The sequence below is a fragment of the Pleurodeles waltl genome, chromosome 7, assembly GCF_031143425.1.
Source record: "Pleurodeles waltl isolate 20211129_DDA chromosome 7, aPleWal1.hap1.20221129, whole genome shotgun sequence".
In the NCBI taxonomy this organism is placed as follows: Eukaryota; Metazoa; Chordata; class Amphibia; order Caudata; family Salamandridae; genus Pleurodeles; species Pleurodeles waltl.
In genome coordinates this window covers 560,459,625-560,477,704 of record NC_090446.1, presented here as the reverse complement: position 1 = coordinate 560,477,704, position 18,080 = coordinate 560,459,625, and the positions used below count along the sequence as shown (strand labels likewise).

At 47.8% G+C, this 18,080-nt stretch overlaps 1 protein-coding gene across 1 annotated transcript in view; it reads left to right on the top strand.

Moving 5' to 3' along the window:
• PARP2 (poly(ADP-ribose) polymerase 2) overlaps positions 1 to 18,080 on the top strand; it is a 283,463-nt gene that overhangs the window by 232,554 nt on the left and 32,829 nt on the right. Inside the window, exons 16-17 of the mRNA XM_069244318.1 lie at positions 3,762 to 3,861; positions 7,917 to 8,015. Coding sequence (XP_069100419.1) covers positions 3,762 to 3,861; positions 7,917 to 8,015 — 199 coding nt within the window. The remainder of the gene's footprint in view (positions 1 to 3,761; positions 3,862 to 7,916; positions 8,016 to 18,080) is intronic.

The following is an 18,080-nucleotide window of genomic DNA, read 5'->3' as shown; positions in this document are numbered from 1 at the left end:
TCAGCACAGAAAGTACACCCTCAGCAGCGCGGGGGCGGCCGGGTGCAGTGTGCAAACTCGCGTCGGGTTTCCAATAGTTTCCTATGGGAGACCAAGGGGTCTCTTCAGCGATGCAGGCAAGGGGGGGCTCCTCGGGGTAGCCACCACCTGGGCAAGGGAGAGGGCCTCCTGGGGGTCACTCCTGCACAGAAGTTCCGTTCCTTCAGGTGCTGGGGGCTGCGGGTGCAGGGTCTTTTCCAGCCGTCGGGAAATGGAGTTTAGACCGTCGCGGTCAGGGGGAGCCTCGGGATTCCCTCTGCAGGCGTCGCTGTGGGGGCTCAGGGGGGACAACTTTGGTTACTCACAGTCTCGGAGTCGCCGGAGGGTCCTCCCTGAGGTGTTGGTTCTCCACCAGTCGAGTCGGGGTTGCCGGGTGCAGTGTTGCAAGTCTCACGCTTCTTGCGGGGAGTTGCAGGGGTCTTTAAATCTGCTCCTTGTAACAAAGTTGCAGTTCTTTTGGAGCAGTGCCGCTGTCCTCAGGAGTTTCTTGTCTTTCGTGAAGCAGGGCAGTCCTCAGAGGATTCAGAGGTCGCTGGTCCCTTGGAAAGCGTCGCTGGAGCAGGTTTCTTTGGAAGGCAGGAGACAGGCCGGTAAGTCTGGGGCCAAGGCAGTTGGTGTCTTCTGTTCTTCCTCTGCAGGGGTTTTTCAGCTCAGCAGTCCTCTTCTTCTTGTAGTTTCAGGAATCTAAATTCTTAGGTTCAGGGAAGCCCTTAAATACTAAATTTAAGGGCGTGTTTAGGTCTGGGGGCTTAGTAGCCAATGGCTACTAGCCCTGAGGGTGGGTACACCCTCTTTGTGCCTCCTCCCAAGGGGAGGGGGTCACATCCCTAATCCTATTGGGGGAATCCTCCATCTGCAAGATGGAGGATTTCTAAGCACTTCAGCTCAGGAACCCTTAGGGGCTGTCCTGACTGGCCAGTGACTCCTCCTTGTTTTTCTCATTATTTTCTCCGGCCTTGCCGCCAAAAGTGGGAGCCGTGGCCGGAGGGGGCAGGCAACTCGACTAGCTGGAGTGTCCTGCGGTGCTGGAACAAAGGGGTGAGCCTTTGAGGCTCACCGCCAGGTGTTACAGCTCCTGCCTGGGGGAGGTGTTAGCATCTCCACCCAGTGCAGGCTTTGGCCTCAGAGTGACAAAGACACTCTCCCCATGGGGCCAGCAACATGTCTCTAGTGTGGCAGGCTGCTGGAACCAGTCAGCCTACACAGATAGTTGGATACAGTTTCAGGGGGCACCTCTAAGGTGCCCTCTGGGGTGTGTTTTACAATAAAATGTACACTGGCATCAGTGTGCATTTATTGTGCTGAGAAGTTTGATACCAAACTTCCCAGTTTTCAGTGTAGCCATTATGGTGCTGTGGAGTTCGTGTTTGACAGACTCCCAGACCATATACTCTTATGGCTACCCTGCACTTACAATGTCTAAGGTTTGGCTTAGACACTGTAGGGGCACAGTGCTCATGCACTGGTGCCCTCACCTATGGTATAGTGCACCCTGCCTTAGGGCTGTACGGCCTGCTAGAGGGGTGTCTTACCTATACTGCATAGGCAGTGAGAGGCTGGCATGGCACCCTGAGGGGAGTGCCATGTCGACTTACTCATTTTGTTCTCACCAGCACACACAAGCTGGCAAGCAGTGTGTCTGTGCTGAGTGAGGGGTCTCCAGGGTGGCATAAGACATGCTGCAGCCCTTAGAGACCTTCCCTGGCATCAGGGCCCTTGGTACCATAGGTACCAGTTACAAGGGACTTACCTGGATGCCAGGGTGTGCCAATTGTGGATACAAAAGTACAGGTTAGGGAAAGAACACAGGTGCTGGGGCCTGGTTAGCAGGCCTCAGCACACTTTCAATTCAAAACATAGCATCAGCAAAGGCAAAAAGTCAGGGGGTAACCATGCCAAGGAGGCATTTCCTTACAGTGCCGTACAAGGAAAACAAATGCAGATTTCATGGGTAGCTCAGAGGACGCTGTGGCATACTATGCCAAAAATGTTTGGGTCCAGAGGGAGACTCTTTGGAGGATTACTCAATGGATAGTGAGGCAATGTATAGGTAGGAGCGGGTGGTGGGGAAATGACGAATTGTCTATGTTCTGCACTTGAATACATATGATGCCTCCCTTGTTGCGCTCTGTATAATTGCTATCATAATATGAACCCAGAGTGTCTCTCCTACTTTTGCTATGTAACCTGTCTTCACTGTGCTGCTTTGTTTTATCTGATCGGTCATTTATAAAATGAAAAAACAAGGGTTTTAAAAACATTTTTACTTATTAGAAAGACCTTCCAAAACGAATTTGGGCCCATTCTATGAAAGCTAATTCTACCACTTCTGCCCTGGTCAGGGAAGATCGCATTGTAGAAATATGTTAGACTGCAATGTGAACGTCCATGCACACTTTTGCCAAGAACCACTGCTTGGACTTTGAGGTACACAGGGACAGACATTTTGCTAGGTCCAGTCTGCAAGACTTTCAAACCTGGCCATCCATCATCCCTCCTCCAGGATAGGGTATTGCTACATAATCTGTTTTACATGTGAGGAATCTGCAGGTAGAAGAAGAAGAAATTACTTACCTCCAGTACTAATCTTTAAGGTAGATTCTCTGCCTACCTGCAGTTTCCTCCCCGACTTTTTTTCCTCCCCATTTGATGGATGAGTTATAGGAAAAGTTAATAAGATCCCAATTTATACCTTTTGCTACTGCACACCTTGATCAATGTGAACCTGTCCTTTTGCCTCGATGGCTTGGAAGAAAGCGAGGGACACTGTCGTCATTTGCCAGGGTGAGTGATTTATGACCTCAGTGATGCTGCCTGGTGTCACTTCTGGCATCTACTGAGACCAGCACTCTATTGACAGCTTGAAAGCTTTGAAATTTCCCAGAACCAGCCTGGTGTCTAGGGAATGTTGTACATGTGAGGAATCTACTGGTAGAGAGAATATCAAACTGGAAGATTGTTATCCCAGGTAAATATCTTTTACGTATGTACCTGGACTGCCATTATACTTTAAGTAGTCATCTTAAAGCTAAGCGGTCCTATTATTGATTATCTGGTACTCTAGCAGTCCACATCCCATTCACCCATATACAGTAATTGGTGACCTGTGTTGCCTGGCATATTTATGGTGCAGTAACTGTACCCCAAGGGATTGCCACAGGGATACCAACACCAAACCTTTGCCCATGAAGGTAATCTGTGGGATTCCCTGTAACAAAATACCAGTCTACAAGCTTTAACAGAGTGTAATGACAATCCAGCATTAAAGGCCTACTGGCTTTTACTTATTCTTTTTACAATAAAAAATAATTTAGGTGCACTGCCTTTGTCATAACTGTGACTTTCCATAGTAAATATGTGAGGTCTATAGTCATGAATAGTTAGTTGTCATCATAGCCATTTCAGTATTGCTTTGTTGAACATAAGCTTTCCCATAAGGCAATACAAGCACTTTCACGGGAAACACACACATTTTCACCATTCGAATGTATACTCAGGGCAACTAACATAAGTTATCCTGAAAGGTCTGATTTCTGTTCATCACATAAGGTCTAGTGACAACTGTACTGTCAAGCCAGACATCATAATACACTTACACCAAACCTAGCCATTCATCGATTATCTGTGTGAAATTGTGGTGGGTGTTCAAATAAGTACAACATGCTGCAGGAGCTGAGTAAACTGTCGACTGACTGTGGATTTTCCCATATTTCAACCCTCAGGATGCTCCTGTGGCACGGGTCACGGTTAACCAACTGGGTGGGAATCCTGAATAGAGGTCTTTGCGTGGCCCCACCTGAGGCTCCAGTCACTGGCTACATGGTAAGTGTTTTAAAATATTATTGGTAGTGAACTCACAATGTGAGCTGTGTGTGAGAAGGCAGCCTCTTTCTAGCCTTGTTACCCCCACTTTTGGCCTGTTTGTGAGTGTATGTCAGGGTGTTTGTCACTGTTTTCACTGTCTCACTGGGATCCTGATAGCCAGGCCTCAGTGCTCATAGTGAAAACACTATGATTTCAGTATGTTTGTTATGTGTCACTGGGATCCTGCTGGTCAGGACCCCAGTGCTCATAGGTTTGTGGCCTATATGTATGTGTCACTGGGACCCTGTCACACAGGGCCCCAGTGCTCATAGGTGTGCATGTATATGTTCCCTGTGTGGTGCCTAACTGTCTCACTGAGGCTCTGCTAACCAGAACCTCAGTGGTTATGCTCTCTCATTACTTTCAAATTGTCACTGACAGGCTAGTGACCATTTTTACCAATTTACATTGGCTTACTGGAACACCCTTATAATTCCCTAGTATATGGTACTGAGGTACCCAGGGTATTGGGGTTCCAGGAGATCCCTATGGGCTGCAGCATTTCTTTTGCCACCCATAGGGAGCTCTGACAATTCTTACACAGGCCTGCCACTGCAGCCTGAGTGAAATAACGTCCACGTTATTTCACAGCCATTTTACACTGCACTTAAGTAACTTATAAGTCACCTATATGTCTAACCTTTACCTGGTAAAGGTTAGGTGCAAAGTTACTTAGTGTGAGGGCACCCTGGCACTAGCCAAGGTGCCCCCACATTGTTCAGAGCCAATTCACTGAACTTTGTGAGTGCGGGGACACCATTACACGCGTGCACTACATATAGGTCACTACCTATATGTAGCTTCACCATGGTAACTCCGAATATGGCCATGTAACATGTCTATGATCATGGAATTGCCCCCTCTATGCCATCCTGGCATTGTTGGTACAATTCCATGATCCCAGTGGTCTGTAGCACAGACCCTGGTACTGCCAGACTGCCCTTCCTGGGGTTTCACTGCAGCTGCTGCCAACCCCTCAGACAGGCAGCTGCCCTCCTGGGGTCCAGCCAGGCCTGGCCCAGGATGGCAGAACAAAGAACTTCCTCTGAGAGAGGGTGTGACACCCTCTCCCTTTGGAAAATGGTGTGAAGGCAGGGGAGGAGTAGCCTCCCCCAGCCTCTGGAAATGCTTTGTTGGGCACAGATGTGCCCAATTCTGCATAAGCCAGTCTACACCGGTTCAGGGACCCCTTAGCCCCTGCTCTGGCGCGAAACTGGACAAAGGAAAGGGGAGTGACCACTCCCCTGACCTGCACCTCCCCTGGGAGGTGTCCAGAGCTCCTCCAGTGTGCTCCAGACCTCTGCCATCTTGGAAACAGAGGTGCTGCTGGCACACTGGACTGCTCTGAGTGGCCAGTGCCACCAGGTGACGTCAGAGACTCCTTGTGATAGGCTCCTTCAGGTGTTAGTAGCCTTTCCTCTCTCCTAGGTAGCCAAACCCTCTTTTCTGGCTATTTAGGGTCTCTGTCTCTGGGGAAACTTTAGATAACGAATGCATGAGCTCAGCCGAGTTCCTCTGCATCTCCCTCTTCACCTTCTGATAAGGAATCGACCGCTGACCGCGCTGGAAGCCTGCAAACCTGCAACATAGTAGCAAAGATGACTACTGCAACTCTGTAACGCTGATCCTGCCGCCTTCTCGACTGTTTTCCTGCTTGTGCATGCTGTGGGGGTAGTCTGCCTCCTCTCTGCACCAGAAGCTCCGAAGAAATCTCCCGTGGGTCGACGGAATCTTCCCCCTGCAACCGCAGGCACCAAAAAGCTGCATTTCCGGTCCCTTGGGTCTCCTCTCAGCACGACGAGCGAGGTCCCTCGAATCCAGCGACACCGTCCAAGTGACCCCCACAGTCCAGTGACTCTTCAGCCCAAGTTTGGTGGAGGTAAGTCCTTGCCTCACCTCGCTGGGCTGCATTGCTGGGAACCGCGACTTTGCAAGCTACTCCGGCCCCTGTGCACTTCCAGCGGAAATCCTTCGTGCACAGCCAAGCCTGGGTCCACGGCACTCTAACCTGCATTGCACGACTTTCTAAGTTGGTCTCCGGCGACGTGGGACTCCTTTGTGCAACTTTGGCGAGCACCGTTTCACGCATCCTCGTAGTGCCTGTTTCTGGCACTTCTCCGGGTGCTACCTGCTTCAGTGAGGGCTCTTTGTCTTGCTCGACGTCCCCTCTCTCTTCAGGTCCAATTTGCGACCTCCTGGTCCCTCCTGGGCCCCAGCAGCGTCCAAAAACGCCAAACGCACGATTTGCGTGTAGCAAGGCTTGTTGGCGTCTATCCGGCGGGAAAACACTTCTGCACGACTCTCCAAGGCGTGGGGGATCCATCCTCCAAAGGGGAAGTCTCTAGCCCTTGTCGTTCCTGCAGTATTCACAGTTCTTCAGCCTAGTAAGAGCTTCTTTGCACCAACCGCTGGCATTTCTTGGGCATCTGCCCATCTCCGAGTTGCTTGTGACTTTTGGACTTGGTCCCCTTGTTCCACAGGTACCCTCAGTCAGGAATCCATCGTTGTTGCATTGCTGATTTGTGTTTTCCTTGCATTTTCCCTCTAACACGACTATTTTGTCCTTAGGGGAACTTTAGTGCACTTTGCACTCACTTTTCAGGGTCTTGGGGAGGGTTATTTTTCTAACTCTCACTATTTTCTAATAGTCCCAGCGACCCTCTACAAGGTCACATAGGTTTGGGGTCCATTCGTGGTTCGCATTCCACTTCTGGAGTATATGGTTTGTGTTGCCCCTATCCCTATGTTTCCCCATTGCATCCTATTGTAACTATACATTGTTTGCACTGTTTTCTAAGACTATACTGCATATTTTTGCTATTGTGTATATATATCTTGTGTATATTTCCTATCCTCTCACTGAGGGTACACTCTAAGATACTTTGGCATATTGTCATAAAAATAAAGTACCTTTATTTTTAGTATAACTGTGTATTGTGTTTTCTTATGATATTGTGCATATGACACTAAGTGGTACTGTAGTAGCTTCACACGTCTCCTAGTTCAGCCTGAGCTGCTCTGCTAAGCTACCATTATCTATCAGCCTAAGCTGCTAGACACCCTATACACTAATAAGGGATCACTGGGCCTGGTGCAAGGTGCAAGTACCCCTTGGTACTCACTACAAGCCAGTCCAGCCTCCTACACTGTGCTGCCTACAATAGTTATACAGCTGTTAATCATGATGAACTCGAAACTCTATATTTTTAATCATATTTTCCTTTACAGGATGTTTCAACTTTGATTGCTAACCTAGCAAGAAGCACGTCTCTTTTCATTTTAGTTTTAGGCTTTTTGTGGACTTTCACTCATCCGTGTTTCTTTTCATCAGCCTTTCGAACCAATAAAACATGGGAAGAGCACAGCTGTGACAAAAGCTGTCCAAGGAGAGAAAGCGAGGGAGAGAGCTGGCACTAGAACTGAATGGAACCTTCTATACTTAAGTCATTAAGGCAGACGCCAAAAGTTTCTTTCTTGATTACTATTATTGATACAAGAAGGGTGTGGCCAAGTGAACAAAAATCAGATTTATCTGAGTCAGGACAGACAAAACAGCTAGGAACACCATGAAAATTAACAAGTTGAGACTACAGTTTAAGTGATATTAAGGGACCAGGGCAACCAGTCCCCTATTCCCTATAAGCTCTACTCATGACTTCCTAGTTGGCAGACCGTATACACATGGTCAGTGTACTAACCTGGATTTCACAAGATGATAGTATGGCTGATGGTTCCTCCTTAAAATTAAATCAATAAGCACCAGGTTTTGGTTAACACTAGAGCCCCTCATTGCAGAAACTTATTTAGCACTACCCAGTGTTTTACTCCCTTCTCCTGGTTTTCCTTCCCTCATTCCACTTCTCAATTCTAGCATCATTGTTCTCTTTGTGTTCATACTAAAGTCTAAAATTAAGCATGCTACGTACTGTACTCGTTTTGATGGTTCTATGAGTGTATAGATTTTTTGTTTGTATTACTGTAGAATGATTCAATATTTTTGTAAATACTTTCAGTTTGGAAAAGGTATCTACTTTGCGGACATGTCTTCAAAGAGTGGAAATTACTGCTTTGCGACAAGACAGAAGGATGTTGGACTGTTGCTTCTCTCTGAGGTACGCACTTTTTCTGTGGTGAAGGTTGTACCCAGTTTGTTCTAACCTGTTGCATGATTTTTTTTCATTCTAAGAGAAACCCCATCCTCGGCCATTCTCCATTCACATTGTTGATGTGCATTACAAAATAGTGGTGAGGGAGAGAAAATCAACAGATGCATAGTGCAGACAGTTTACAGGAGCAAAAAAGGCTGGCAGTTGAAGGAATATTCAGAAGGCTGGGGATTGAGTGAGGTTAAGGGGAAGAGGTTGGTGCTTTGGTGTTCAGACAGCAGAAGGTTTGTTTAAACACACATTAATCTTAAGTTCTTTCCGAATTGTCATGGTTTTTACCTTCTGCTGTGATGTTTTGCAGACCTGGTTCAGTGGCTTGATATGGCTTCTTTGAATGGTCTAATATAGCAACATGCCAGTTTGTATCCTAGAAGTGTTATTTAGGTGGTCTGTCTTTGGGGCATAAGATTAGTTTCTCTGAATTTTAAACCCTTCAAAATCAAATCCACAGTCCTACTCTCCAGCCTAGGACACTGAACACTTTTCCATGATTTTAGTGGTCGGTTTGGCTTTTCTGGTTTACAGTTACCCAAAAGGATCCAAACAGAATAGGGTGCTGTAGTGGGACAGGTGGTGGGAATTTGCCTTCTTATTCACAAGCAATTCTTGGTCTATGCAAATCACCATTGTGTTTTAATGAATGTAGTGCATGCAGACCCACGGGTCTCTAAGGCTGACCATCACCTGCCTTAGGTGTTTGAGGACTATCACCCTATGTCCTCATGCAAAAGTGTGACTCTTCACAAAGCCCAATAACAGTTGCTTGCTTAATGTTCCACTGAAGCTGCCTCGTCAGCTTCAGCGCTGATCCTTACAAATATGCTGCAAATTTGATGTCAGCAAAAGCAAGACAAGTAAACCGTTTAGTCAAAGACCTTTAAAAAATAACATTTTACCAGCAATCCTGCCTACTACCTGGCTTTTTCCTGCATGGCGTGCTCGAAGGTACTGAAAACGTAGACATAGACGTACATTGGAACTTCCTTTGCGGTACTGGTCTTCCACTAGAGCATGCCTTAGGTACTGTACAATTGGGCATAAACAGCAGATGCTTTTGATTATCAATCTGCTTCTTGTCCTGGGAGTGTCTCAGATGACTTTGCATGATTTGACAGTGCTATTGCCTTAGATGCTACTGGGGCTTCCCTACAAGGACCAGGATACCACTAAGTTGAAGTCTGAAAAAGATAGGCAAAAATACTCCAGGGTCCTTGATGCTTGTTCTGCACTAGTCCTATGCTGGGTAACTTCAGGACCCAGGTTTAGAAACCTCAGACTCTATGTGGCACACATCCGATGATGATTCAAATTATTAAAAACCATAGTCTGTGGACGTCCCACTCTGGAGCCTACTCTTCTGATTAAAAAAGATTGGCTAGTCACCACAGCTTCTTCGACAGACCTGATTATAAATGCAACCATTAACTCATTGGGAATGTTATCCACTTAGGCCAGATCTACTGGGCTCCTAATGGCCACGTAGGAGGTGGAGACTCACCTGCGCCTACCTTTCACACCTAACAAGACGATTTTCTGATAGACTCTCCCATCTAGAAGCAAATGGAATGAAGCTTGGGATATTCAAGGCAAAGTCAAACCCTGTGAGCATTTTGTTCTAATCAAATTTTGTTAACAGCAGCTCACCAATTTTCCTTACAAAACTTAACAGTTAACACCCTGATCTGCTTTTTGTGAGAGAAGCGAAAATGATTCAAACATTGTTGGCGATGGATATTCCTAATAGCAGATTTCTCGCATCCATCAGAATACCTCCCAGGCACCTGCAGAATTTTGTAGCAGGACTCCAGCGTCACGCTTCGTGGTGTGTTGTAGCTCCAAGAGCTCCACACTACCTAGCACCTATGAAAGTGATGTAACAAAGCTGCATATAAGAGCCACCCCTATCATTTGACGTCTGGAGCTCTGCGTCTGACTTTGTTGGTTTTAACACTGTTTTTAAAACATTATTTACACCATGTGCAAATCAAAACTATGTCCCAACCTAAAACAACAGGATTCAAACCATGCCATGTCTGCAGGGAGCAGATGTCGGTCATGGACCTATGTGCATTGCCTTTGGTGTTTGGGCTCAAGACACAGCTAATTCATGTGATAGCTGCTCCCTCATGAACCTGAAGACAATCCAAGACTGGGACTGAAGTTGTCTGTCGCCTGATACAAGATATTGTGGCCTTCATGTAAGTCCTACTCCAAGTCATGGACCTGGTCGCAGTCTGGGTTCACTCCTGCTTTACCTCCAAGTCCTCCGGTAACTCAAGGTCCAAACACTAACATAAGAATAAGAAGCAGGACTTGACCCCCTTCCCGCCACTCTGAGTCTAAAGAGAAGGTGCAAGGTGTTGTGATGGTATTTGCATACTATTGAGGTCACTGGCCAAACTGCTGATCCCTCTGTTAAGTCTGACGCTCCTGAGTTTCATGGGCTGACGTGGGAGATGCAGCAGATCTATGCCTTCATTGAGGTCATGCTGCATATTTCCAGTGTAATTCCAGCTTATATGGTCTTTGGGTCACTTGGAACCACAGGGTCCTCAAGTCATATCATTAGAAGGTCACTTGCCATCAGTCCCCCCTAGACCAATTATGAGGCCCATACTGGTGCCTATACGGGTTTCCACTCCTGCACAGATTCATGTCAGTTCCCAGCTGCGCTGATGCCAGTAACGTCTCCATCGCTAGTTGATCTGTTGTTGATGCTCATGTCTGACCCCGAACAGATGTCACCCCAGGCTCAGCCCACTTGACTGTACAAAAAGACTAAAGCACAATCAGTCTGCCTCTAATCCAGAAGTTCAATTTTCTCTTTGGTTCTGACTCCTGTGCCAGAGCAGAGGGCGGACCAAGATGCTGATGATGAAGGAGAAGCAATAGCCTGTTCCCCACATCCTTATGCTGATAGTGACTGTTGGACCTTGCCCGTTTTACAGGGTCATCCCTAATCGTTTTGCCTCCTCCCTCCTATTATTGTCTGACCAGTTTTTGTTGGCTTTAGGACTCTGTGCACTGTACCACTGCTAACCAGTGCTAAAGTGCATATGCTCTCTGTATTGTATTGTGATTGGTGTATCCATGATTGGCATATTTGATTTACTAGTAAGTCCCCAGTAAAGTGAACTAGAGGTGCCCAGGGCCTGTAAATCAAATGCTACTAGTGGACCTGCAGCACTGATTGTGCCAGCCACATGAGTAGCCTGGTAAACATGTCTAATACCTGCCACTGCAGGGTCTGTGTGGGGAGTTTTAAATTGCCAATTCGACCTGGCAAGTGCACCCATTTGCCAGGCTCAAACCTTCCCTTTTACTACATGTAAGTTACTCCTAAGTTAGGTTCTAGGTAGCCCTGTGGGCAGGGTGCAGTGTATTTAAAAGGTAGGACATGCACTGATGTGTTTTACATGTCTTGATAGTGAAATAAGGCCAAATCTGTTTTTCACCATTGCAAGGCCTATCTGTCTCATAGTTTAACATAGGGAGTGTCTTTAAATATCTTAAGTGCAGTTTCCCATTGGTAGCAGATAGAGATGGGGAGTTTGGGGTCTCTGAACTTACAATTTAAAAATACATATTTTGGTAAAGTTGTTTTTTAGATTGTCAATTTGAAATTACCACTTCTAGAAAGTAGGCATTTTCTTGCTTAACCATTCTGTGCCTCTGCCTGCCTGTGGAATCCATGCCTGGGTCAAAATGACAGTTGGGCTGTTTGTGAATTACCTCTAGACAGTGACACAAAGGGAGCTAGGGTGTAGCCTGTATAGCTTGATGAGTCTCCTGGGCTAGAGTTGGGAGAGAGAAGCTGAAACTTACACCTGAAAGGGCTGTTCCTGTCCTCACACAATTCAGTCTCCAACCCCCTGGTGTGTGTCTGGGGCCAGGCCTGGGCAGAGCAGGATCTTGTGAACAACAGAGACTTTGCTTTGAACTTTGCCTAATTCAAAAGCAGAAGGGGAGTATAAGTAGTGGACCCAAAACCCCAGACTTTCAGATTACTTCTGGATCAAGAGGAACCTATGCCAATGAAAAGAGCGTGCTGCTTGAGGAGGACCTGCCACTATGTCTGTTGCTTTGCTGTGCTGGCCTGCTGCTGCTGCTTATGCCCGAAGAGGGAAAGAACTGGACTTTGCTTTCTGAAAATCCTGCTTGTGAAGTTTCTCCAAGGGCTTGGACTGAGTTTGCCCACTGTTCGGAAGTCTCAGGGACATCAAAGACTTCATCCGCCAGTGCCTGGGCTCTTCTGCTGGGAGTCCTGACTTGGTAGGTGGTGCCAAATCCAGTCCCTGGGCCCTTAGAAGTGAAAGCTGGTAACCTGCGGGGGAAATCCAGGCACAGCTATGTGTGTCAGAAAAATCAACACACGGCCTATCCTGCTGCTGAAGATTCGATGCAGCGCCTGCCTCACTGCTGGAGAAATGGCGCAGTGCCTGTTCTCACTGTGGTGCAAGTAAAAAATCGACGCACGGTCTCACTTGCAAGTAAAGAATCAACACATTGCTTGCTTTTCTGATGCACAGTCGCCCTTGTGGCTTTATTTTTGATGCATACCAGGTACTTTGTGCTAAAATAAACCATCAGTTTACTTCTGTGGATTGACTCTTATTTATTTATTTTAAATCATATCATTACTTCTGTATGTTGGTTTTTTGTCGTTTTGGTCTTGTTTAATTTAGATGAATATTGGCTACTTTTCTAAACTGGTGTGGTGTCATTTTGTGGTGTTTTCACTGGGTTACTGTGTGTGTTTTGTACAAATACTTTACACATTGCCTCTGAGATAAGCCCGATTGCTTGTGCCAAGCTACCAAGGGGGTGAGCAAGGGTTATCTGAGCTGTGTATCTCCCTTACCCTGACTGGAGTGAGGGTCTCTGCTTGGACAGAATGCAAACTGACTGCCAACCAGAGACCCCATTTCTAACAATGCCTTATGGTGATTTATAAAATACCTAGCTTGGCACCTCCCTGAAACAGAACTTGACTCACCACATGAGCTACTATTTAATGATGCCCACACACACTGTGATAGCTACCTGGTTGAAACCATGTTCTTGCCCACTCGTGAACAGACACCATACACCGGCACCTGGTAACTTGAATTTTCTCACCAGTCTCCCTACTGCAACGAGCTTCAATGTACAGGCGTCAGCTAGTAAGGTGAACCATAGCTCATTCCTGACTACTGCTTCGGGCTGGGAATCAGTTCGTTTATTGTAAAGTGTGTAGTTCATCAAAATCAATACACTAAGAAATAAAAATATGATACTCCTAAATACATAAATTTTTGCTGAAGATCCATAAAATCATAAAACAATTAATGCACTACATAAACGTTACATACAGCAAAGCATGTGTGACAACAAAGCATTCTCCTAAAACTGTGTAGCTTCTGATAAACCAAAGTGCCCCAGTGTTTAGGATGTGAACCATATGTACTTCTGTTTCCATGGGTTATGCCCCCTAAAATTCATTGGGTGTAACCCTGTCAGCCCACCAGTAAGGCAATAAAAAGCAGTAAAGGATGCTAAAACATTTCCGACTGCTTGGAAGGACATTTATCAGACCTTAAAAGACTTTGGGGGTGATTCTAACCCTGACGGGCGGCGGAGGCCGCCCGCCAGAGTTCCCCCCTCCAAAATTCCGCTCCGCGGTCGAAAGACCGCTGATGGTATTTTGGGATTTGCCCTGGGCTGGCGGGCGACCGCCAAAAGGCCGCCCGCCAGCCCAGGGCAAATCAACCTTCCCACTAGGACGCCGGCTCAGAATTGCAATGCAGACACTGAAATACTTTGTGGGGCCCTCTTATGGGGGCCCCGCGGCACCCCCTACCGCCATCCTGTTCATGGCGGGTTTCCCGCCATGAACAGGATGGCGGTAGGGGGTGTCTGAATCCCCATGGCGGCGGAGCGCGCTCCGCCGCCATGGAGGATTCAACAGGGCAGCGGAAAACCGGCGAGAGACTGCCGGTTTTCCTTGTCTGACCGCGGCCGAACCGCCGCGGTCAGAATGCCCTGTGGGGCACCGCCGGTCTGTCGCGGTGCTACCGCCGACCCTGGCCCCGGCAGTCCATGACCGCCGGGGTCAGAATGACCCCCTTTGTGTGGATGCCTATTTCAATTCGCCTAGCTTTGTACGTTCAACTTTTTGTTATGTCAAATGTAAACATTTTATTAATCTAGCGTTCAGAATAGTGTCAGTTGATTTGAAGCATGTGATCACCGCTTGCCTACACGTTCGTATACCTCTCTGATTAAAGGCAGCCTTCAAGAGTCTTCTATGTTCATTTGATAACCCCCTACACAGACAAACCAAATTGGTAAAGTCTGTCACCCCACGCCCGCACAGGCTACAAGGAGAGTTTAAACCAGTTTGTTCCCAAGGGACTGTGCCAGGACAACCTGGGAGGAGGCCGAAACAATATTTAACAAATAAGTCTTTGTCTTTTTTTTACCAACCCACCTCCAGGTATGACTGATATTTTGGGATTTTATACTCGTTTATCATCCCTGAATGGGATCTGCGCAAGAAGATCCTTACCCATGATTAAAGATTTGCTCTGCACTGTGCGATTTATAATTTTTTTAAAAAGCAGCATAAGGGAGACTTTTATCCCACAATGTCCGAGCTCCCAAATCATCCAGTGCCTGATCTAGATATTGCTGGGATGGAGATAAGGGATACAAACTCATCTCCTTCCAGAGTGCCTGACACAGTTGGTTCCCCTTTATTTGCTGTAAGTTTTTATAACTAATAAAAATATAATTTAATATAACTACCCTTCCTTGCAATCATTTGGTTTGAGTATCCGAACTCTAGCCTTATTTGAGTCTGGAGGAGTTCCTCGGGAGATGGATCAGAGATCTAAACACTTTTCCAATTATCCAGTTCAAAGTGCCAGGATCTCTTCCTTGCAGAGCTTCACTTCCATAACTAATGCCTGACAATTTAGCAGCATTTACTTTTTTGCAGAGGTCGATAAGTAAGGCCATGTAGCAATCTTTGCAAAGTACAGAAGGCAAGCAACAGAGCTTTTCTTTTCCACTGCAGATCCTGCACAAAGGATCCACTCTCGTCAAACAAAACATCCAGATTCCTATAACAATTAACTTGCTCTAACTCTTGCCCTTTCAGGTACCACTTGTACGCTTCATGTATTTTTTTACAGCTTATCTAGCAATGAGTCGGGCGTGGCCAAGATGACGGCCGGAGCGGACGCTTGAGCAGAGAGCTCCGCTCACGGCCCACCATAAAGAACTAATATCCTGTCCCTGCGTGGCCCTACATGCACGGCCGTGGTGTACTGAGCCCCCTTGGATGTCTGGGGGCACCGGACGCCTGAAAAAAGAAAGAGAAAGGAATCGATTAAAAGGAGAGAAAAAACCCCAACGCTGGCGCAACAACAAAATCGGTGACCTGAATCCTCGGGCCTGAGCCTGGCCGAGCTGAGCCCACGCGTCGTAGACCAGGTGAGCGGTGGAAACGCCGCCAGGCGCGAGGTCGGGGGCCCCCTGAGCCGATCCAGCCGGCGGGGCTCCGGCGCCGCATTCTGCGGGACTGCGACCGGGCCTCAGATCGTCCGAGACCGGGCCCCCATGGCGAATTAATATACAAGCCGCGGCAACGTCTGGACCGCGCTGAGCGAGAGGGGCTGGCGCGGAGCTCGAGCGGCTGGCTCCAGGCGACAACGGGGGCCTGTGAGGTCCCGCGGGACGAAGGGAAAACAGCACTCACAGTCCCCGGTGCACGGCTGAGGCGGGAACCGGGAGCAGAAAAGGCTACAAGGCGAAAAAAAGGGAAAAAGAAGGAGTAAAGTGGGGAAAAAAAAACAAGATAATAAGGATCGCGCTAGACCTCCTTGCGCGCCCCCTCTGAACATGGCGCGACGTATTCATACAGAGGCAGATACACCCCGAAGTGCGCCAAAAGGCGCCACGAAGGAACAAACGACAACCAGGTGGGGCTCCTCCGGCATTTGGGAGTCGGCTCAGTGATTGGGCCGAGCTGTTACATTGGTGAATAACGAAGCGGAGGGCCCACGCAGAGAACCCACACTGGGCTCACAGATTGAAGGTGCGCAACGCATCTTCCCAAGGTGGTCGAAACTCGCAATCGGAAATGCCGGAGGCTCAGGACCTCTGAAATCCTCCGGGCACTCAGAGCACTGGCCCCCACCGGCGACTCAGGACCCCACTATGGCAATAGAACACTCACGTCTCTGCCGCGGTGGACAAAATGAACTAACAATTGACCCACTCTTCAGACACATGTGGGACAGCATTAATCTGAAGCTCTAGAATCCACGGCAGAGGCAAAATTGAAGAAGCACGCGAGGGGCCCTCGGGTTGCCCACATCTGGAATGTCATCTGGAGGCGGGAGACTCAGGCCAAACAGTGGGTGTTCTGGCCTATGAAAACTCCGTAAGGAACATAGAACTAGTTGATAGATCAACAGCAACCGCCACAAAAGGTCAAACCGAAACAGACTAAGACGGCGACCCCCATGGACGGAGGGGCTCCATCTACTGCGAACACTCCAGACACCCAGATCACAACACTTCTCCAAGTGAGTGAAACGCTGCGCACCCATTCCCTGCAATTTGATACATTTTTGCAAGCAGTAATGGATACTAAGGCTTCGCTCGAAGGAAAGATAGACACTGTCATCTTGGAGGTCACACTGCTCTGAGCGGATCACCGTAAACTAACAGACAGGGTCGTCAATATGGAGCTAGCACTGGAAATTGTTCATCCAGAGGTCGCAAGCATGAAAACTAAAATCCAACAGATGGAAACCGAAATGATACAACTGCAGCGCAGAGCTGAAGATGCGGAGGACCGCTCCAGGTGCAACAATGTCAGATTTCTCGGTATCCCAGATTGAATAGAGTCAACCAAAGCCGAGGAGTTCTAAGAGGACTGGTTGAAAGACATAATGCAGATACATAACATCACTAAAGTACCGGTGATAGAAGGAGCACACAGAATCCCTGGCAGACCTCCACAACCTGGAACCCCAACTTGGCCCCCTATAGCGCAATTTTTAAATTACAGGGACAGGGACCAATTATTGCAATATTTCAGATCCTCAGGTCCAGTCGATCTGGAAAACTGCAACATCACGGCCTACCCAGACTACACAATGGAAGTACAGCGTAAAAGAGCATCATTTGTCAAAATCAAGCAACTACTTCGCGAACATAAAATCACATATTCACTTATGTTCCCAGCTCGCCTCCGTGTGATTAACGGAGAAAAGACCCTTATATTCCCGACCCCGTAAGACGCATGGACATGGATCCATGCCAAGGGCCTAGCCAATTCAACCAAAGAAGATACCGCACAGGAGGAATGGATCACACCCAGCTCCAGAAAAAAGAAAAAAAAAGGACATCGGTACGTCCAACAAAGTCACAGGTGGCGGTTGATCAGGCGCACGCCTGAAAAGAAGCCAGCACATTCGCACGCACGCAGTCGGACACCAGAAGCGAAGCAGAAACCAACTACAACGGCCCATTACGTAGCGGATCTAGCTCCCCTCCTTCTCCACTGATTGGTGGCCCGGACCTCACCCCACGTATGGCGGACGACATATGAGGTCCCCCCGACGACACCCATGGCCCGAGACACTTCTTACTGCGCTAAAAGACTGAAGGAGGCCTAGATGAGGACATAATGCAAGACTATCCGTCCCAGGACGGCTGAGAGCAGTCCCCCCGGTTCGTAGAAGCAGTCGAATATGATTGCTGCAAAGCATGACCCCGCCCGGCGGCGATACTAGAAACTGCAGATATACCAGCCAGGGTTTGCACAATTTTTCCCTTTTTCTTTTAGTTTTTGTGGCTGCGCAGGGCTACAACACGGCGGAGGTGGGTCACACAAATGCCCTCACCCTCCATTAATCTACGTCCCCCACTACCTATACAGTCCCAGAATGGAACAGACTCGTATAGACACTTGCTTAGGCACCAGTTGTGCCAAACTGTATAAAGTTGGGCCTCGCC